Source organism: Lycorma delicatula, chromosome 10 (assembly GCF_047948215.1).
Source record: "Lycorma delicatula isolate Av1 chromosome 10, ASM4794821v1, whole genome shotgun sequence".
Taxonomy (NCBI): Eukaryota; Metazoa; Arthropoda; class Insecta; order Hemiptera; family Fulgoridae; genus Lycorma; species Lycorma delicatula.
In genome coordinates, this window is record NC_134464.1 from 7,922,390 (window position 1) to 7,946,947 (window position 24,558).

A 24,558-nucleotide genomic window follows, 5' to 3' on the forward strand; every position below is an offset into this window, starting at 1 on the left:
TTCATAAAAATTTAGGGGTAAGTATATTCATCATTGTATACCATAAAACATCTATGGTAAAACTACCAACATATACCTACATATAAAAAAATAATTTAAACTGTGCATGCTATCCCTGCCTCTTATATGGACTGATCCCAAAACAATACTGAAAAAAAAAAAATAATAGAAATCTTACCGAGTAGTTAGTCTTAACATAGCATCTAACTGTTCCTGTGAAAGACCTCCAATAGCTGGTGCTCTAGCATTTAGTACACCTTCTTTACCACATAAGAAAAACTGAAATTCTTGATCTAAAGATGGTTCGCTAGGTACTCCCTTTAGATGAATACGACATAGTAGTATAGCCAATGTCAATCTATCGGTATGTAACATACCTCTGGCAACTCGTTCATAACAAACCTAAGAGTAACAGAAAATGAAAGAGTGAAAAGTAAGGTATATGTAAAAATGGAAAACAATATATGTTCAGATAATTATAATTAACATCAATAGAATCTTGCTTAATTGGATTTAAAGATTATTCAGATAATTATTTATTTTTGAAAATTTAAATTTTTGGCATTGCCTTTGCAAAATTGATTTGGAAATGTTAAAAATCAACTAAAATCAGGTTTTTCTTACATAGAAAAAAAAAAATATATATGTACATATATATTGAAGGGTGAATGCTTTCACTCCCAAGTGAGCTGGAGAAAAGAGATAATAGTACATGTCAGGTTCTAACTAATATGTTACAAACATATTTATGTTCAACCAAAATTATAAATTGATGTCCAATTATGACTGCCTTTTTTTTTTTAGAAGGGATGAAAACTTTGTAAAATATGAAAAATGCTAAGTCTTACCAGGATTTGACCTTAGACCATTCTAGATGAAATGCAGACAATGTCACTCTGTCAATGAGGTTGGCATATATGAGATGTGGCTACTAAATAATGAGACTAATGCTGTTAAATATTTTATTTTGAATTTATACATATTTAGTTATTATTCCCTTCAATATACACCCCTCCTGTAACCCTACAACGCAATTAAATTTGCAATTAAATGCATTTTGTAAAAATGTTTATTAGTTTTAAAATTTAAAATTTATGTAAAGAATTACTTAAAACAAAAGAATATTCTTTACAGTAAAACTTTTGGAATCATGTACGTATATACACCGAATATATTATAGCTAGGAGGATGAGGTGACTACAGCCTAACATGCAGCAGCTTAGAAACATATATATCTGAGAAGGGAGGAGTGTAAAATAAATTAAGTATATTTATTATCTATCTAATAAAACAGGCGTTATGATTAAAAAACACACTTAAGATCTTCACTATTAAAGTTGACGATAGTAGAAATGAAGTTTTCACGCATGATGACAGATCTTATTGTTTTCCAATCGGCCGGAGATGTAGTACCTTCCCCGAGTAGAAGACATATCGACTCTAATGTCACTTTCACTATTGCTGGCGGGTTCGCCATCGAACGAACCTCTACCAGATGTTGTTTCTTTATTGACTTGACAGCTGTCAATAATATGTACAAAACCAAAATTTAATTTAAAAAAATTATTAATTTAAATTTATTGAGAATGCTCAATGTAAAGGCAGGCTCTTTCAATTCTTTTAATGAGTAGATATTTCAAAAAATTAAAATTAAATTATTATGCAAATACCACAAAATAAAGAAATCCAGTTATGTTTAACTATGACTGAATTAAAAAAGTTTAGTCTTAAATTATATGAAGGGTAACAACCTGCCTGTATAAAACATATTTTAATTTATACTGATATACAAAAAATTAAATAAAATTTTTAAATTGCTGCCTACAAATGGTTTAGATATATCAGAATATATATATATATAAATTAAAAGTGAAATATATAATGAGGTATTAGGCACGTACATCTAACAACAAGTTAAAAAACATACGTCAACTTGTTGTACAGGATCATACTTGTTGTACGTCAACTTGTTATAAGAGTAAACGGATAAAACTGAAGGTTGAATGCACAGAGGAATGAAGAAAGTATTGTCTAATATAAAGAAAAGGCTACTACTGGAGGACTGTCTATTAACTTGCAACAACAAAAAATAGTGTCACTGAAAATCTACAGAAGTTTAATCCTGGAAGCAGCAACTGCTGATATTTTGAGATATAATGCATTTCAAACAGCGAAGTCAAAAAACTGACACTGGTTATTTCTACTAATATAAGTATTAGCACTTCAGTAAATGTTCATATTTTTTTTGTTAATTTTTGTCTTGACTGAACCAACTACTATTGATATCTGTGTTCTTATGAATGTATTAATATTTTGAAAATGTTACCATAACAGCTGCTCATTATACAAATTAATTTCCATTTCTGTACATTTCACTGTTTTTTTTTAACTTTTAGTTATGAAAATATAAAATTAATATTTAAAAGCCAATGAAGATGCATTTATATTACATGAATTTAGAAACATACATATTGAAATAATTCAGATTTCTAGTATTAGTGAAGTTGAGGATGGTAACTCAAATTATGGATTAGCTATAACATCTGCAAGAATTTCAGGTTATTTACTAAATAACAATAAGAATCTATGGGCTCACTTTTTAAATTTCCTTGTTACAACTGTTCAGTTTAATTCTAAAAACAAATTTTTGATTTGCCATATTTTTATCGCTTATCTTTGTACTTTCTCAAATTTAACAGAACTGATATTAAAAATTATAGCTATTATTAAAGGATAATACATAAATTATTAATAAATGATATGTAAACTATCTACACAGAACTTTGCCACCGCTGCTTCTAGAATTAAGGTAAAAACATTTAGGTGGATCAAAGATGAAAGAAAAAAAAACTGTCTGAAAACATGATATAACTAAGAGAAAGTCCTTGTTCAGATCTCAAAATCCAGTGAGGAAGTAAAGGTACAATCATTTATAGCTCCAAGTATAAATGTTTAGAAACCTAATTAAGATAAACTACTACTGTGAGAATCTAGAGATGAAGGAATGTTTTTAGGGGTTTTGAATTATTTCTCTTCAGTCCTTTTTGACTGTTACATATTAATTCAATCAGGAAGGTATGTAATATGCTATAACTGTGGCATTAAGATTGATAAGCAGTATAAGGTCATGGGAAGAGAACAAAATTCCTCATTACTGATGCACTTCACGTAAACTTACCTTTTAAAAGCCGAAATCTATATATGATAAAATTTAAAAGTTCACACTCAATCTAAGCCTGCCTTAACACCTATGTGGCTTAATTAAATGGATTTAACAGTAAAAATATACAAAGAACAATAATTATAGCAACTGATCAAGTTATAAAATTAATTACATTTAAATCACCTAGTACAGAATAACATGATAAGACATACTCTCATATCTTACATTAATTCTTCATGAAAGTACTTTAGTGGAATCCCACATCCTGTCATGATTAAAATAATTTTATGGCATAGTAAAAATTTAAAAATAAAAATACTAAATAATGAGAATTGCATATTAATTTATGAGTGCTGTTATCTGTTGCAGTTTATATAGGACTGTCTTCCTCAAACACTGTCTGATGGTATATCAAATTGAAATTTTGTTTGTATTTATATATGTAATTTTCATTGTAAAGTTTAGGATTGAACTTTTTTAACTTTTCTCCAAAATAACAACTTTAACAAAAGTCAGATTGAGCCTCCATGAGGTGCGCCTGGATATATCCGAAACAAATAGGAGAAATTTGTCCTGTGAACTGAATCTAAACAAATTTCATACCTTCATTTATCATCAAGACATACCTCACTAGATCACATCTAGAGTTGTAACTCAGCACAAAGTCCTACCACAGGTGACCTTTTGACAGTCAACCGTGAATATATATTTCAGGAATACACCACTGGCTGAATCAAGCAACACTAGAATTTCGAGAAGGCAGCACTTGGATACAGTAGGCTGCTACTTAAAAGATAACATGCAATGAGAAACATTGGAAAGCCCTAACCTAACATCCCACACGTGAACAAGAACAATAAAAAAATCCAAAATCAAATCAAAGCAAATCACCTACTCTCCACAAACAAGGTAAACTCACTCATGCAGACTGGTAAACTAAAAATAATAACCGACCTAATGGACCAACACAAAATTTTTTCTTCCACCTCAATGAACAATCTAAGACTGACAGAGTCCTGATAATCAAAAGAATTGGAAGAACCTGCATAACAAAAAGTACCAGAAAGACAGGCAGTGGTGGAGCGGGCTTAACTAAGTCATGTTTAAGTAGGTAGAATTCATCACTGATACCATGTGTAAAAGAATACTATGATTCTTTGAACACATCATGAGGATGCAAGATTCAAGACTTCTGAAACAACACTCAAAAATACCAACACAGAATGCAAATGGATTAGAGAAATAAGAGAGGATCTGAAGGAAATTGGCCTTAACGCAGAAGATACCAAAGACAAGATAAATTTAAACAAAAAAATCAAGACACAAACACTCGCATCACAATTATAAGAAAGAAACTGACAACATGAACATTTTCAACATCAGAAAGGGCACAGATATTGCAACATATGAAAAAGTACTGGGAGGACCATAAGGCCCAAGCAGTCCAATCAAACAGACTTGGATAATGGACTGGCTAAAAAAATCCATGCCGTCATAAAAGATGAGGAAAAAGAAGTAATATTTTTCTATTATAATAAATTTTTATGTAACCTTTATTAATTTCTAATATTTCTAAATTTGAGTTAATTTCAGAAATAGAATGTTTATGGTTTATTAGATGGTTTGCCATATTAGATAAGCCTAATTTAATACTTTTGTAATTTCTAAAATATTCAAGAAATTTAGTTTTAAAGGATCTATTTGTTTTTTATATATAAATATCATCATAATCATTACATTTCATTTTATAAATTCCACACAGATTGTATAATTTATTATTATTTGGTTATTAGGTTTCTATGCTAGTTTAAATACAGGATCATTGAAAAAGGTTGCAACAAAAAAAAACATATGTAATTGAAATAAAGTATTAATTGGAACTGCAAAATAATCGGGATATCATCCAAGTGTTTTTAGATGTGGCTGACCGTTTTTAGATGTGGCGATGCACACAAGAGCACAACTAACAACACCTCTGTGCCACTGTTGGTCAGTGCAATGGGGACAGTTCAGCAGTAAGCACAATGTGTTTTATGGTTAGCGTTTTGTGAGTATAAATTAGTTATAACTGTTCAATGGACTTTTCAGTATGTTTATGGCAATGATTCCCCTCAAACATCAAACAAACATCATTAGACAATGGTACGAGCAGTTAAAGGAATCTGGCAATGTGGAATGAAAGTCCCCTGGACAGCACAAAACAAGTGATGAAGCAGTTGAGCATAGACAATCTACAACTGTACATTTCCCCACAAGTTGACCAAACTGATCAAGAAAGTAATGCTGCTGTAATGTTTCAACAAGATAGTGCGCCCCCACACTTTAGCCTAGGTGTTTGATGCACTCCCAGTGAATAACCTAATTGTTGGAATTGATCAGGGCTGGTCCTTTGCTTTTGCCTCATAATTTATATCCCTAGACTTTTTTCTATGGGGATAAGTAAAAACATTGTCTAGAGTGAAAAAATCAGGGATGTACAACATTTAAGACAATAGATCACAACTCTTATTGCCACAGTTACAGCTGCGATGAACCAGCAGAGCTGGGCAGAAGTCGATTATTATGAGTAACCAAAGGAGCTCATATTGAAACATTTTAAGGTATGTACAAAAACTTTTTGACTTGGTGAATTTTTAAAAAATACTAGTTTTATTATTTCTAGTAGTTTCTGAGATAGATGATATTTTTAAACTGCTGCAACCTTTTCAATAACCCTGTATTTAAGTTTTAATAATGCTATCAGTGATGTTATTAGTGTACAAATACTTTTGTATATTTCATCTTTTGTATCATATATTGGTTGTAGATAGTTATTTCGTTTTTTTATAAAAATTATTAAAGTAGTATCATGTCCATTTTCAACCACAATATGTTTTATGATATTTATTTCCTTATTTAACTTTTATATATATATTTGATTGCCTAATTAATCATATTCGTATAAATGTTAATTTTATGAGAAGTAGGATAATTTGATTTTTGATGAATATTATTAGAAGTAGGTTTCCTATATACTGATTGTTTCAGTTTGGTTATCCTTGTTTATTTCAATACTGACATCTAAATAATTTAACATTCTATTATTTATCTATTTCAAATGTGAATTTTGAACTCTTATTATATAAATTTAATTTGTTTAATATTATTAGATGTTCACTGATCATCAACATACCATGCCCATATTATAACTAAATGTGTACGAGTGATGTCATGTACTAATTTACTCTCAAAATTATGTAAATATATTTCTGACATAATTGCTGATAGTGGACATCCCATAGGTAAGGTATTTCTTTGTATATAATATTTTTTATTAAATTCAATAACTATATTATTAAAAAAATTTAAATAAAAAAAATAAGAATTATTATTATTACTTATGTTATAACGAGCCCTTCTAGTGTCTTTACTTACATTTAAGCTACCTAATTTATTCATTAATTTGTAACCATTTTGAACATAAAAAATAACCTTTTTTTTAAACACCCAAATAAAGGAAGATCAAGAATATTGAACCAACCAAAAAATTGTTATTTCTATAACAAAAAGTAACCTTAGGATGTTATAGTCTGAAAGTATATGTACATTCCTGCCTTGATGAAACCAGTTAAAAAAAATTATGAGTAGATAATATTCTGAATTGTCTTTTTTTTATTAAACTTAAAAAAGAATGAGCCTATCATGTCAGCAGATTAACTATACCCCAGCCACTTGTTCCATTCATTCATGCAATTGTCAAGAATTTTTCAACTTTTATGATTCAGAATTTTAAATAGATGAGAATATAAATCTTAATAAGAAAAACTTATCTTTATCTTAGATGCAGAAACGGATTAGTGCTATTGAATGGTGTTTAGTTGAATGCATTAGATTATGCAAATTATTAGACTAACAGCACCAATGTACTCTGGATTATATAAGTTCTTTCATCTGTGGAATGAGCATTATGGATGATGACACTATCGTCATTCTGGTCTAGATCCAAATATCTACCTAGCAGCCTTGTAATAGCAAAACTGTACAGTAACCATGATGACTAATTGTTTTGCATCAGGAAAATAGCAAGCTTACACATGGATACACATAGTACAATCTCTTTTCTTCCAATATAACTGAATACTGCATGTTCTAAAATCACTTGTCCCAAAGTAAATTCTGAATTACAGTAATTGAGTTATGTACCACATTTTATATAGTTTAACTAAAGCACACAAATACTGAATTGAAATCATATGAAAGAATATTTGACAATGAAAATATGGGAAATATAGGTTATTCCAGATAATAAGTTATCAAGACAATTACTTTATTCCTGATTTAAAAATCCATCTCTTCAAAATGCAAAGGTCAATTTAAAAAATAATGGGTCGTAGGTTGACACATTACTATTCGAATAAAACATCACTAAATGTTAAAACAACAAAACAGATGGAGAACAATAATAATTATATCAGAATAGATCTATAAGCAGACATGTTTCAATGGTTGTTTGGATATATATATAACACTTACTGCATTATAATAAACTACAGAAAATGGTTAAAATGGGAATAAGTATTTGATAAAATATATTGTATTAAAAAATAGCAATACCTTGCTGAGCTTCAATAACAGCTGGCTCAACTTTATCAAGATCAGCCATAACATCTTCTCTTTTTTGTGCAATCTGTATGGTTTGCTTTTCTATTTCAGGCTGTATTTCTTGACTTTGAACTTTTTTCTTTTCAGCTTCTTGCTGATCTTGAAGCATCTGACGTAATTTTGCATTAGCAGCTTCATTTTTAGCTTGTAATTCCTAAATTAAAAATAAACAAAATTATTTTTTAATATAAAAATAATACAAATATTTAACAGATAAGAATTAAAAATAAATAAATAGAATTCACAGTAATTCATAAACATAAATCGTAAAATAAAACTGACAGCAGGTGAATGAAAATTTTTAAATAAACTCCTTTCCTCATAGCTCATCAATAACTTGAAATATTTTTCATTGTTATTCTGCATTCTATATAAAATATCAATGATATATTTAAAAATAAAGTAAGATTACTACGAGGAAATGAGGGTACAAGGAAAATTAAGGTATAACTAATGCCAAAAAATATAACAGATACCTATCACAAATTACCATCTTTTTATATTGCTTTAAATTAATGAAACAAGTAAATAACATTTACTTACATAACTACATATAAATGGTACAGTCCGAGATCACATAAAAAATGAAGAAGCAAACCACTTTTCTTTGGTTTGTAGATCCTTTGTTTTTGTTGGTTTTCTCTTCTTGAGGGAGGAAGTACAGTTGAATACAATACTAAGTAATAAAATTAAATCTAAAATGAAAACAATTACCTTCTACAGAAAATACAATTACCTGAGATTTTATGGCTAATGATTTTTGCATTTCTTCAACCTGTTCAACAGTCTCTGCAATTTTACCAAGACCAACATTGAGATGCAACTGCTGTTCCTCCAATTCAGAACATTTTTCACGATGCAATTTTACAAAATGATTTATAAAGTCCAAATAATGACTGAAAACAAAAGTAAAATTTTATTTTTTAATCTGTAAACACAAAAATATATGATACCGAACTTAACCTTGAAAGCCAAAAAAATTTATAATAAATGAATAAATATTACCACAGTAGTTTGTCAAAGAACACTGGTATCATAAACTGAAATAATACAATTTTTAAACAAGACACCAAAATAATTTGCATTTCTTTTGAGAGGCTATGCTTTACGTATGATAAAGAAACTTCACAAAAATTCATATGAAGTAGGATTTTTATTATTATTTTCTTTTATGATATCCACATAGATCACTTAGTGAATTATCCAAGTCTCTTCGATGGGACTGTTTGGGCCTTGCAGTTCTTCCAGTACTTTTTCATATGTCCCTATCTTTGTGCTCTTTCTGGTGTTGAAAATGTTCACATTATGAGTTTCTTTCTTGTGAGTGTGAAGTGAGTGTTTTTGTCCTTGATTTTTTCATTTAATTTTCTCTTGTCTTATCTTTGTCTGGTAGTAAGTCATTACCAAGATAAAAGTACGTGATCTTTTTGTCTTCAGATCCTCTCTTATTTCTCTGAACTATCTGGATCCTGTCTTGGTGTTTTTTTACACAAGATTGTACTGTAACAGCTGTTTCAGAAGTCTTGAATCTTACATCCTAATGATACTTCCAAAGAATCCTAGTCTCATCTTACACACAATATCTGTGATAGACTTTAACTCTTTGTACACGACTTTGTTGGTCATAATCCATCATTGCTTTTTTTCTGGTACTTTTTATTGATGCAAGTTCTTCCAATTCTTCTTCTGATTTTCTGGAGTCTGTTTGTTTTTGATTGTTCATTCAGGTGGAAGGATGTTTTTGCTGCGTAAGTAGCGTTTAAAATTATAATTAAATAAAAAAAATATTTTATTGCAGAAATCATTATTAAATTACAATTCATATTAAGACTATGCTTAAGATCATAAGTCCTTATTTATATCATAAAAAATGATATGATTTTTATTTATTCAATTCTATACAAAATAAAATTTTGCTGATTTAAACAGATCATTAAAAAATGCATGCATATAATAATTTATAGTCATTTTAGACAAAATCATTTTTTTTAATTTGGTAATTTAATTTCTAATAAGTAAATTGCTAATTAAAAAAAATAACTTTTTTCAACTCTAACTATAGCTTTCTTCTAATAATAATTTTGTAAAACTGGTGGCTCCTGCGTATTATAAACTACTCATTTACAAATTTTATCATATCCATTATGAGACACGTAGTACAAATATATTTGAAAGATTTTTTTACTTAATGATTTTAATATACATCAGCAAGATTGTTCAAACTGCATTCAACTAAATACCATTCAATAGATATTTGTAAATGACAATGGTCTTAGGATAAGTTGAATTGGAACAGTGGAAAATACAAAAATACAATTGCAGAAGTTTAGTATGTATAGTGGTACAGAATAGTAGGGTATTGACAGTTGGATGGAAAGAGTAAGTGTAACAACAGAAGAGCCTAAGGAGATAAATCTTTAAACATTTGTGCGTTACAACACACGCAATTCAAACATGTTAATATACAAAAAAACTCCTATAATGTATACGAACACTAATGTATCACAGACAAAATAACCTATGATGTGAAAGTACTTTCAAAAGCAAAATTAAAAGTACTTTCAGCAAAATTCAAGCTGGTGAAAAAAAAATTCTGCAAATTTCACACAATGAGTATATGTGAAGAGGGAACAAAATAATAAATTTGAAAATAAGATAGAAACTAAAAATGAACATGTTGAGAAAGAGACAGAATTTTACAAAAATTTACTGTAGTGATACAGTCATTAAAATATTGGAGAGTTTTTTATTTTATTTTCACTTTAGAACATGTCCTGAAATTCTTTCTTGGTGAGACACCTGTATTACCTAATATTTCTAATATTATATTATCTAATTTTACATTATATTATCTAATATTTCTATTTCTGTTAAAATAGATATATAAACATAGAAAACAATAAAAATATAACTGGTTTTAGAGTACCAGGTATAAAAAAAATCTGTATAATCGTCAAACCATGTTTTTCAATAAATATATTTATCATGAAAAATTTATTTACAAGTTTAAAAAAAACACTGAGCATTTACTAAAATCATTAATTAAAATAGAATAATAATTTACCGTGGTGTGATAGCCATTGTACGTCCACCCCGTTTAGCAAGACGAGCATTAGCTTTATGTAATGTCTGATGAACATAAACGCAAGCATTGATAACAGCATCACGATGAGTCGGTGTTGAAGGTAAACCAGCATAAGCAGCTGGAAAGAAATCGGGAGCTTTCCAATTTGGAGGACCATCGAGATCCAATTTGTTTGTAAATTCACTTCCCACCTGTAAATATTATAAAAATTAATACAAATTAATAAACTAAATTCAATAAGGCTAAATAGAAGACTAATCGTTTGAAATGTAGATACAATTGAAAAATATATCTGTTGCATCACTGTATTTATCAATACATTACTAATATTTAATTTTTTAAAAAACATATTTGATTAATCGTACACTTAAAAGATTAAAAATAAACACACCTGGTACAAAGCACCATCAGACCAATCGCCAAACCAATTAAGTACGCATCTGTTAAACAGTGCTGAAGATGGATTCATAGTGAACACGACATGTAAATTTTTCATAACTTGGCCGGTAAACCATTTATACAATTCTTCATTTGAATCCAACATTAAACCTTCACGTTGAGCACCTTCTTTGCACTGTGTCATCAAAGTAGTATACTCATCACCTTTAAAACAAAATAATTATTAAATAAATTTCTTATTTCACACACAAGCATGGCATTCCAGAAAACACAAATTTAAGTAAATAATTTAATAAGTATAAAAAAACCAGTATTAATGCACCTTATGCTGTTGAGAGAGCTTCTTAGCCTGTGCCACAACCTCCATTATATGCAGTAAGTACAGCAAATCTGGTAAATCTATGCATTTGTTTATTCATCAAACAAAACCTAAATATTTATAACAATATTGTATATATTACAAAGACAAACATTATTCTATAATATGAATAGAAGAAATTAATAAACAGGTAACTAGTAGTAAGGTACATGGATCTTCCAAATATTACAGCATGGGTCCACAACATAACATATAACAGTTTATGTAATATGAGTTATATGACAATATTTGACTCACATTATTTCTTCGAGATACTTATTAAAAAAGAAGAATAAAATATTTGTTTAAATGATCCTAACAATAAAAAAGGTATTAAAAAAATATTTTAAGCAAAAGAAATTTACCTTCAAATAATCCAGGTACTTCACCATTAGCAAGTAATGTATTCATTCTTTCAAGGAAGCCAGATTCAAGAACGTTAGATTCATCCAATATAAAAGCTATTTTCTCATTTTTACAGCCGGATCTTCTTAAAACTGAACGTAAATCTTCATCAAAGTCTTCTCCAGTATATTTATTATGTACCTAATATAAAAATAAAATAAAAATTATATAATTGATACTGACAAATATTACAATGGAGATAAAGTTAAAATATAAAATTAAAATGTTTTGTTAACAAAAGACAATTAACAAATTAAGAAGTAAATAATAAAAAATAGACTTAATTTTATTGAACACATTATTATTATTATTATTGTTACCATTGATTTGTATAAGACGTTTAATGAATTTACTTAACCAGAAAAAATTAAAAAAGAAATTCTTATATTAATAATAAATTGTTGATAAGTGTAGAACATGTTTTGGAAGTACCTCAACAAATTTTTCTTTTCTGTTTAGACTCTGGATCCACCATAAGGTATTACTTCAGAGGATGATATGTATGAATGTAAATGAAGTGTAGCCTTGTACAGTCTCAGGTCGACCATTCTTGTTATGTGTGATTATGTGATTAACTGAAACCCAACCACCAAAGAACACCATCTCGATTCCCCCCTGAGGGGAGCAGAGATCCCGCCTCATAGCGTGTCCGGTCACTACACCACCCCCTCTGTTCCTAGCCAGTAGTGGCTTTAACGGAGGACCAAAGAACACCACTATCCACGATGTAGTAGTATTCAAATCTGTATTAAAGTAACTGCCTTCACTAGGATTTGAACCTTAGAACTTTCGACTTTCAAATCAGCTGATTTGTTCCTTCCATCAACAGTTCTTTCATAGAAAAGAACTATTAAGTCTATGAGTCAATAAAATAAGGTATTTAAAAAAATAGAATAGCCACATTACTTTATCAAAAGTTCACGTACAACTATGTTAAACTATTGGCATTTATTAAACAGTGTAACCAGATCTTTTGTCATGGTCATAGATTTTACAGTCTTCCCCTTAGTCTGCCTGTAAATTCAACATTCAAATTAAGATTTATTTTTAAATCTACAAATATAATACTCATCTAACAGTTCTAATTTATTAATAATATTACAATTTCTTTCCCTCTACACTCATTATATATGGAAAATTTACACACAAAAAAATTCTGAAACATTGTGTAAGCCGTAATGAATAACATATATACCATTAATAAAAAAAAATTCATCTGTTACTAGAAAAAAAAACTTACCCTAATTTGAAATACAGATAATCCATTCATAGATGCAACAAATCTTGACAATGTTGTTTTACCAGCACCAGATACTCCAATAAGCAACAAATGCTCCTGAGGCTGTCGGAAGATACGATCAATACGCAAAACATGATCAAGCACCTCATCAAATAGAACTAATGGTACATCAAGTTCTTCATCATAAAATACCTATATTAACCATAAATCATTACCTATATTCATCATAAATTATTATTAATCAAAATTATCTCTCTCTAAAATTAAAAGTTTAAGAATAGATGAAGGGATATCAGTTTCGCAAATGGTTTAAATAATATAAGCAAAGAAAATAAAATAATTTAAATTTAATAAAATTTTGTTATGAGGGTTTCTTATAAATTAACCTCCAGTTAAGTAATAAAAAAAAATAAAAAAAATGAAAATGAATTTACTATAAGTTAGGTACACACTTATGTTATGTCTTTATATCCAAATTCAAGCACTTTTATCATGACACCAGCTTGTATATTTCTTTTTAAAAGAATGGTGCTGCCAAAGTACTCATCCGTTCAAGAGTTCATCACTGTGTTGAGTAGCCAGCCAATTCTTCAATTTTGTAAAAAGTTATAAATCAGATGGTGTCAAATCACGATTGTAAGGGGGATGGTCAAAAATTTGCCACAAACTTGTTAGTACATCCTTAGTGCTAGTGGCGGTATGAAGTTATGCAATGTCATGGAAAAAAATGAACCCCTTTGTTAGCTTCTCTAGTTGTTTATTCTGTACCACTCTAAAGCTTTATCAGCATTTCATAATAATTATTTGTGGTTATTGTTATATCCACCATTATATTATTCTAACAAAATCACTTTACAATCAAAAAACAGTAGCCAATCACTTTTTTGGTTTGAATTTTTTGGGCTTGTTCAATGTGTGTGCATGTTTGGATGGCTCTTTAAGCCTCAACATTAACGATCCAAATCCACGTCTTGTCCCAAGAACTAATTCTATCTCTTTATTCTGGTATTGTTAAAATATAAATGCCACCTTTTTTTTTTGTGGACATCTGTAAGTTGTTCTGATACCCATTGTGCACAGTACTTACAAAAACCCAATCTCCCTTTAATAATTCCAAGAAAGGGTAGATGATGAAATATGAGGAAAATTATCACAATGTTCAATATTTATGAAGTGACATTTATCACATATGCTGTTTAATTTTTTTAACAATTCATAAATCAATGGAATGTACAGCATTCTTTCACAGAACCATCACTCATTACTATCAACTATACACAGCCAATGGTGGATCTTGGTTACAAATGTTCTTCTGCTTGCAAAAAGATGAATCACACCAAGTTCCTTGCAACTGAAGGGAAATTTAATAATGGCCTCCATATTTCACATGTATTACTCGAGCGGTACAAAACGGAATGGTGACTGACTGTGTTTAACAATAAGCATAGGTGATTGATGTCTACTGTACATGCACTATGTTGCTATGAAAAGGATGTCCAAAGGCTAATCTATTAACAGTCTAAATAAATAAACTACATTAATTCTGAATTTTATATAACTTGTTATTGGAGGAGGGAGAGATGTAATTTAAATGTATCAACCTATTAAAAATAACAGGAGGAATCAATCCATAACTGATACAGATTTCAGTTTTCAATCCTAAAAAGAACAGTGACAAAATCAATGTGAACTCTAAAACCATAATATAAACAAAATACGCACATTAAGTCTTAAACAATAAATTTTTCACCTGCCATAAATTAATACAGGTCATGTCTTAAAAAATAACTATATTTTTTTGTTTAAAAAAAATGTAAAAAATTTTTAAAATACACATACCTTGAGTCTTGCTTTAACATAGTCTCTTAGTTCATTGCGATCCACTGGAACATAATCTTTTGATAACCAATTGCTATATAATATAGGTCTAGATAAAGCGGATTGTTTATCTACAGTAAGGAAATATTTCATTGCAACCAAATCAATGTTTTCATTTGTCCATCTTCTTTCAGATTCCTCAACCAACCTGTCTTGAAATAATCTAAGAGCTTCATGGGCCCACAAACGAACCAAACCTTCTACTGTAAGTGTTTCTAATGGCCTAAAAAAAAAGAAATAATTATACTAACAGTTATAAATATATAAAATTGTACATATAAATACATAACTCATCATAATTGCTGCCAAAATGAACTGACTAAGCAAAAATTCTATGAGATATATTAAAATGTTATAGTTAATCTTTAGTTATAGAATGTCACTTAATTTTATTTTTATAAAATATATAAAGGTTGAAGAGAATTGATGGTATTAATTAATTTACAAAGTAACATTATTACTCATTATTTGCTAGCCAAACGCTACTGCAGGAATAACAAAAAAACACAGATTTTAAACAAAAATAAATACCATCTCTGTTTCATTAGTAATGGGAAAATAAATATACAAAAATACTCTAGTATATAATAAAACAACACACAATCAACAGGTTGTTGTGCATATCTAAGAATAATAAAAGAACTTGTCACAGTATTTGCCTAGATCAGGCAATGGAAACTGTGATAAAATTTTGGTTAGAGTACTTGTCACAAAATACACAATTTAATTATAAAAAATAATGTAGAAGTAGTTAAGCACATACTAATATCAAAAATAATAAATTCATTAAATAATAGTTATGCAATCACTATGTAATAATTATAAAATTAAATTAAATATATAATGAAATAATTACAAAATAATAACAATTTGTATACAGAATTGTAAGGGTACATATTACTTATGCATTTAAAATAGTTGGCAATGAACTGCATTATACTTTCACAGTTGCAAGATGTATTATACTTGCAAGATGAAATAATATTTAAAATTTTAAACAATTTTTTTTTTAATTTACAAAAATATTTTTTGTTACCACATACCACTGGAATGGGATGGGCTTATATTTTTTATAGCAGTTTACAGGGCTATTGAAGCAGAAAATTTGGATCTAAAATAACTCCCATTAACTTCTTTTCAGAAGCAAGATATAGCAAAAAAAAAATACAATGTTTTTTTGGAGAGGGGGTGAATATTAAATAAATGTTTTTGGTAATTTGTGATCTTTATTTTAATTTTATTTATTTTCTAATGTGTATGTTGTAAATCTGTTCAACTAGTGAACAATGTAAACCAACCACGGCCCAATGAAAAGAGTATGTATAACATAAATGTGGTGTAGAGTCTTGTACAAACTCAGGCTGATAATTTCTGAGACATGTGGTTAATTGATCCCCAACCACCAAGTACATCGGTATCCACTGTCTAGTGTTCAAATCCATATAAAAGCAACTACTTTTTACAACGATTTGAACCTCAGAACCTTCAATTTCCAAAAATCAGTTGTTAAACAACTGATTTGGGATAATGATATAACCACTAATCCAGCCCAGTGGGACTGAGATCTTGATAAATAAAAAGTTCTTTTTTTAAAAAAAAAAAATACGACTTAAAAAAAAATAGCCAAGGTAGCATAATTGTAACTACACAAGTGAAGCAAATATCCAACTATTTAGGTGGATTACCATAAATAATGTACAACACAAATGATAATGTAATAAACTATGAAAGATTTACCAAAAAAAAATACAACCAAAGGTATTTATTTTATGCAGTTTTTATGAAAAATCATAACATTATATCAAGCATAGTATTATGTAATTTTTATGCTCCAAAAGAAGTATTTTTATACGATTACACACAAACCATAATTTTTTCTAGAAATTATTAAAAAAAAATCATTTAAGAAATACAAATTAATAAGTTACCTAATAGCCTCACAGATGCCACGTACCCAACGTGTCATTTCTCTTGGAGAATATACATAATGCGGTTGCATATCTTGTGTAAATCTTTCTTGTGATGCAAGATAAAATTCAACCATAGCATTAGTTAATGGTTCAGCATAACCTCGTAATGGTGGGATTAATCTCAACATAGCTCTACTGAAGGTACCATAAATCTAGAAAACACATATAAAAAAAAATCAGCAACAAATCGCGTAAGTTTCCCCCAAAAAATTATAATGAAATATATATATATATATATATGCAAACTATGCTACTATAAAATACCTGTAATGATTACTTAAATATCTATATAAAATATTATTCATAAAATAAAATATGTAACATTTTAATAATCTTATTAATACATTAATAATGTAATATGTTTAAAATATGCCAAAACATTTTTGGCCAACTTTTGTAGATCACTTGATACACCCCTAACCCCCAAACCACTTCCTTCACCTCTTGTATCATTACAAAAAATAAAAATAAATATATTATTTATTTTAAGGATAGGGTTGATTATTTATTTGAAAACTAATTTGGGTAACTGTGAATGTTTAGACTAGTATTCAAAATGTACTGCAGTAAGCTTTTCATCAAATTTTTCTCAAGATATGACCCCCTCCCCAACCATCTGGAATTTCTTCACCCACTTAAGATAGTATCAAATTTTTATTTCATATATAAAGGCACCATGCCAGATCCAGTTTTTTGGGGGATCTTCTGGTGTTGAGATAAAAATCAATTTCGGGAACAATACACATATATACATGCATTCCATATATGTGGGATTTTTCAAAAAAAAAATTTTAAAGTCCTCATTTTGATACCTAGAGCTCAAAATATGAATACCTGAAAAGGGTTTTCTTTTCTTTTCTTTTTTTTGACCAAAAGCAATACATTTTCTCTTGTAATACAATATGTGTTTGAAATGTGTTAAGGTGTATTTTTATACACCTGTACAAACACAATTATATATTGTGAGTTTGAATTCTGTGGGCTACAATTAATGGTTCTGCAAATGTTGGTGGTAATCCTGCAACGTATGCATGCAGTTTGCTTCCATGAACCAGTCAGGCTGGTGATATTGACAAATCAAGATAAGTCTGCCTCTATGTTGTTCACTGTTGTGTTCGACACCTTAAAAGATTGACACCATGTCTTACTGAGTGTGCTCAGAATGGTGTATATTTCTTGTTGAATACATCTTCTTGAGCATACTGAGTATACATAGACAGTGAAAGACCAGTTTTCTGTTAGTTTACCAGGCACACCAGTTCTCTCCCCATCGACATAGTGTAACAGGGCTACTAAAAAAATTTAAGGAGACAGAATCTGTAATGGATTGTAAGTAAAGTGGTAGACCATCAATACTTGATGAAGAAAAACTTCAAGACATATAAGCTGCTACTTAAAATTGGGACTAAGTTGTTGCTGCTGCAACTTAGTCCCAACAAGTCCATGTGAATGAGCTGGCCTGACAGAAAAACATTGGTGTTGGAACTACAAACAAGACAGTTCATAAAAAGCTATCAACATACTAATTTTAATTAAAGAAAATAGATTTTATTTCCCTGCAACATTTAATGATGAGATTTACAGTAGCATATGTAAATAAAGATGAGTAAATTCTTCTTAATGATGTTTTTGCTTATAATGGTCAATAAATAGCTGTAACAGGATGAGATGTGAGTAAAGACAAAAGAAAGGCGTATGATAACGCATCTCAAGTTGAATTGGCAGTTTCTTTACATTTATTTAACTGTCAATTTATGCTAACTTCAATAAACACACAGAATAATATAATTTATTGATTCTTTAATTCAATAAATATTATTATTGTTTACCTGTTTTAATGATGTCTCTCCAGGATAATCAACATAAATAACAGGTACATGTCGAAGAAAACGATGTGAAAGCGGTTTTCTTCCAGGGTCAGTCGGCGGATTACATGCTCCAACGAACTGTATATGTTCTAACGTAACCCAGGCTTGATCTGATGTACAATAGAAGCCACGATGTTCAACTAATTGACGTAGAAATTATATAACTCTCTGAGTACCGTACTGATCCATATCAGTTAAATTAATCTCATCACAGAATAGGACTAACCACTTTCCAAGCTATATAGATTAAATAAAAAAAATTCATAAGACATACATTAATTATAAACTAATCATGTGATTAGTTTAGATGACATGGTGAAATCAGAAAACATGTTCAAGATGAATTCTAAGACAGTTGACTTAAGCCTATTAAAACACCTGGATTCATATTTGTTCTAAGATCAAAGAACGGTTCGAAGTAGAAGGTAACTTTCTAGATCGTACATGAAACATGGATACACCATTTCGAACACAAATCCAAACGGCAAAGTCCTGAGCAAAAACATCCGGATTTGCCCACCAAAAAAAATTCAAAACTCACACATCAGCCAGTAAAGTGATGTTGATGTTCTGGGACTCGCAAGGCACAATTTTTAGTAATTATTTAGGACATCATACGATGAACAGCGAGTACTTTTCTAACATGCTCTAACAGAAAGTGAAATCTGCGATAAGGCAAAAACATTAGGGTACACTCAAAAAGTGTGATTCTCTTGCATGACAACCTGCACTCCCACATCACTCAGAAAACAGGAGAAACATTCAAAAAGTTGGGTTGGGAGGTGTTGTCACATCCTCCTTACAGCCCAGACCTCGCCCCATCCAATTTTCATTTGTTCGGCCTGCTTAAAAACATTTTACATGGTAAGAAGTTTGACAACAACCAACGAAGCAATCAAAAAAGCGGTACATGAATGGTTCAAACAGCAAGGTAAACTTCTACACTGCGGAAATCAGAAAGCTTAGAGAACAGTGGGACAAGGGTCTAAAAATTGTTGGAGACTATGTTGAAAAGAAGCAATTTTCATTGTCATTGAATAAATAGTTTTTTCTCTACATCAATTTGTCTTGTTAATTAATGAATGTCCCTCGTATGTTATAGAAAATGTTAATACTAACTTGCTGTTTAAACAAGTTCAAACTTTATTGTTTGTAAATTATTACAACTCAAACTCTGGTATCTTTGTTAATCAGATGTTAGAGAACTGATTTTGTGTAAAGTCAAGAATTGATAAGTTAACTGATGTTTGAATTAAAATTCGGGAATACTTATTCAGTTCCTATATCTCAGCTGGTCAGTTCAACATCTGATTCATTTCAATTTAACAAAAATTGATTCATAAAAATATAATAATTAACAAAATACATACCTAAAGGTTTATGTTCAGCAAGCCAAGTATACAACGATTCATGTCGTACAGTATCCAATGTTGGTACAACCACATCAGGAGCAGCTACTTTGTGTGTTTCTACTTTTATCTGAGGTACTTTATTTGACCATAAACTCCACTCTTCATTTATGCTTACCTTTAAAAAAAAATAAATTTTAATTTAATAAAATTAAACAAGACATGATTACATGTTTCTAATAAAATATTATAAATCAAAATTTAGTGTTGTAGCTTAGTTGGTAGTAATACTGACTGGTCAACAATAGTTCCACAGTTTAATTTTCAGTTCAAACTTTACAAATTTTAATTTATTATTTCATTACCTCAATAGCAAAATGAGTCTAAATGTTTAGATTTTCTGCCAAAGTTCTCTAAAACTTTGAAGATCCTACAGATCCTAAAAAGTGAAAGCCAACAGCATACATTTTTAAAGCCCAGCCAAAACAAATAAGACAATGCAGGTTTGTCCACCTATCTGCTCTAAGTTTTTGTCAAGAAGAGATCTCTATTTTCAAAAACTACATTTATTTGATATAACAAGTATAAAAGTCAATGGAAAAAATGAAATCTACATAGTGTTTTCAATCTTCTACATAAACTGAGAAAGCATCACTCTGAATTGGTGAAATTTAAAAACACGGGATGTTTAAAATCACTATTTAACTAAGAAATCTGGACAAACATTTCTGGTGGCAGATTTGAGATAGACATTACTTTTTAAATATCTCTTGTACATTGCTATTTTCAGGTAGATAGTATGAAGACAAAATTCCATTGTTATCATTAAGCGATAACAGTAATACAGAATTCAGATTACATCATTATGAGTCTAATATTATTTTATCATAATACAAAGTCTTTAAAAGACCTTTAACCAATGTATAAAAAAAAATGTATTAAAATATATTCATATAAATTACATATAGATAACAGCATTCAATTGTTCAGTTAGGACTTAGTTACATCTTTTCATTTCATTTATAAGTAGTTATAGATCATATTCCTATTTCTCATAAATGAAATAATGGTAAAATTGCAAAATATTTTTATGTTGCTATAATCCAAAACACTGGGTGATTCAAAAAGGACTTCACAACTTTAAAAGCATATACAAATTAGTGAGATAACTTACAAATTCAGTTGAGGTTTCATTTCATAGAAAAACAAAATCAAATTTGTCACCCAACATTTACTTTGATTCGATATGGCTTCCATTAATAATCCAACATACATACCACCTGAAGTCAATTTCAATTACACAAGCATTTCTCAACCTTTCAGTATTTGCGACCCAATTTTCGATCATAATTTTCATCGTGCCCCCCTCTCTCACATAATAACAATGTATACAATAATAATGTATTTTGAAGCTAAAGCTACACTATGACCTTAATTACAAACCTTAAAAATTACCAAGAATAAGTCAATTTATTAATATTTGGCAACATCAACCCGCTGCAAAGAACCCGCTGTAGAGAGAATCGCTGTCTCTCTATTGCTCTCTGTCTTGTGTCTACCATATTGGACATTCTCATGGTTTCGCGAGAAGTTACGATTTGTTTCAAACATTCTGGACCATCTGTACAAATGTGTATAAATCCTGCACTTCATTCAATTCCAGCCAGTCTCAGTCAAGTCGATCTTTCTATTGCTATCGAATCTATCGTGAATGTGTATGTTGTAATTTGCGTGTTAGTTGCATGTTAATTACAATTCACAAAATTAAATATTACGGCAGTAGGTTTATACAGAATCATGGATAAATATTTAAGTGGGTGTAAGCGAGCATTAGACAATAGTGAAACATCAACAAGTGCACAGACAAGCATGGTTCCAAAAATAAAATCAAGAAAATATTCTCAACAATACTTAAATTTTGGGTTTACCAGAACTGAAGTAAATGAAGAAGAAAGGTCTCTGTGGGTCATTTGCTCAAAAATTTTGGCAGCAGACAGCATGAAACCTAATAAACTTAAACGACATTTGGAAACGCTTTATAATGAGTACGTTAACAAACCCTAACAACTCTTCGAATTAAAATTAAAATTAAAATTATATGAAAAGCAAACACCATTTTTAAAAAACCTTTGCCTGCAAATGAAACAGCTTTACTTGCCTCCTATAAAGTTTCATATAAAATAACCAGATGTAGAAGTTTCACACCATTGGTGAAGAGCTTATTTTGCCAGTTACAATTGAGATTGTAGAAACTATGTTTGCAGATAATTTTGTCAAACAATTGCATTCCATACCTCTATCAAATGATAATGTTGCCTGTCAAATTGGTGATATGGCTGAAGATGTACAGCATCAGCTTTTACGGAAGTTGCGTGACAAATTGTTTTCAATTCAGCTTAATGAGGCGACAGGTAACAATAAAGATGCTCATTTCATTTCCTATGTTCAATTTTGTGATGGTATGTCAGCAATAGAAGAACTACTTTTCTGCAAACCAACAGAACTCAAAGCAACAGCACTCACATTATTTGCTATCTTAAATGATTTTATAAACCCCTAAAATCAAGAATCTTTTCTGTACTTTGTAAAGACATGGATGCATCATATTTGGCGTTATTACTTTATTGCGAGGCAAGATGGTTATCACATGGGAAATTTTTGCAATATGTTTATGAATTAAGAGATGAAATTACCATTTTTCTAGAAGAGGAAAAACAACCGGAAGCACAGAAGTTTTGAGATGGTTTATTTGTGATGGAAATGAGCTACTTGGTCAATATATTACTAAAATTAAGTACCTTGAATCTTCAACTCCAAGGAGCAAATACACATTTGTTGGATATGAGGGAAATTAAACATTAAGCTTTTTTCTACAAAATGTTTAATGCTTTTTGTAGAAAACTAGAATTGTGGAGCAGAAATTTAAAGCAAAAAACCTACAAATGTTTGCAAATGTGTTAAAACTTACAAGGCTGAAGAACAACATGTGAAAGTTGTTTTTATAACCATTGAATATCATTTAGCCTTGTTGGCAAACAATTTTAAAAAGTATTTTCTTGCTGATGACAACTTGGTAGAATTGAATAGGGGTGGATGATGAATTTTCTGCACAGAAACAAGAGAATATGAAATACTATACCATTTATTAGCATATTACCATTTCTATTATACCATTACCTTTGCGAAACTGGATTTTCTGTGATGGCTGCTTTGAAGACAAAATATAGATTTCAGCTAAAAATAGAAAAAAGAACTCAAGAGTGTCTATTTCTAATATCAAACCTTTCTTTGAAAAACTTTGCTCTGCTAGACAGGCCGAAGGGAGTCACTAATAATAATTAAACTTGCTTTTAATTTAGTATTGATAAATTAATTATTAATAAATACATTGTGCAGAACTGACACAAACCTCTTTAGAAGTGTATTATATCAGTATAAATGTGTATTTTATTATTTATTATGTCAGAATGTATTCTGTTTTGCTTTCCTTTAAGTAAATAAATTATTTTAATAATACTTTCTTTTCAATATTTTCACACCCCTCATTTAGTGTTATCATAGCCCCTAGGAGGGGGCACCGCACAGGTTGAAAAACACTGATTTTGACTGTATTTAGCAAGTCAGGAGTTACCTCTGCAGCTGTGGTGTTAATTTGAAGTCAGCTCACCAAGATGAGTAAGCAAAGGTGGTACACATAAACCTGATCTTTAATGAAACCCCACAATAAAAAATTTGGCAGAGTCAAATCTGGGAACAAGGTGGCCACGCATTGGATCATCATGAATACTCCACAGATCTGGGAATCGAGTATCTAGAAAATCTTGGAATTCTAGGCAGTAGCGTGGTGGTGCCTCATCTTGTTAATAGTAATGGCTTTCATCTTGGTCATCATCTAACTGAAGCATGTCCAGAAAAACATTACCATTTACGGTTGCCTCTGGGAAGAATGGGCCTTACAATCTTTATTTACAAAAAAACCACTGACCTTAGGATACAAATATGCTGCAAAGTTTCATGAGGGTTTTTGCTACCTCATAATTGGCTGTTACACCTTGCCACTAATGTGAAACACTGACTCATCACTAAAAATTACATTGTCTAAAGATGTATTGTTGTCTGCAATTCTATCCATCATTTCCACACAAAACTGTAGCCAGGTAACTTTGTCATCATCTGTAATGTGTTGAAACATGGTTAGTTTG

At 29.8% G+C, this 24,558-nt stretch overlaps 1 protein-coding gene across 1 annotated transcript in view; it reads right to left on the reverse strand.

Moving 5' to 3' along the window:
* Positions 1–267: 267 nt before the first annotated feature.
* Positions 268–24,558, reverse strand: part of LOC142331652 (dynein heavy chain, cytoplasmic-like) — a 51,450-nt gene continuing 27,159 nt past the window's right edge. The window contains 11 exon segments of the mRNA XM_075377675.1: positions 268–402; positions 7,757–7,958; positions 8,541–8,700; positions 10,869–11,080; positions 11,281–11,492; positions 12,012–12,192; positions 13,292–13,483; positions 15,131–15,392; positions 17,098–17,291; positions 18,969–19,244; positions 20,524–20,534. Of these exon segments, the coding sequence (XP_075233790.1) occupies positions 392–402; positions 7,757–7,958; positions 8,541–8,700; positions 10,869–11,080; positions 11,281–11,492; positions 12,012–12,192; positions 13,292–13,483; positions 15,131–15,392; positions 17,098–17,291; positions 18,969–19,244; positions 20,524–20,534 (1,913 nt within the window). The 3' untranslated portion in view covers positions 268–391.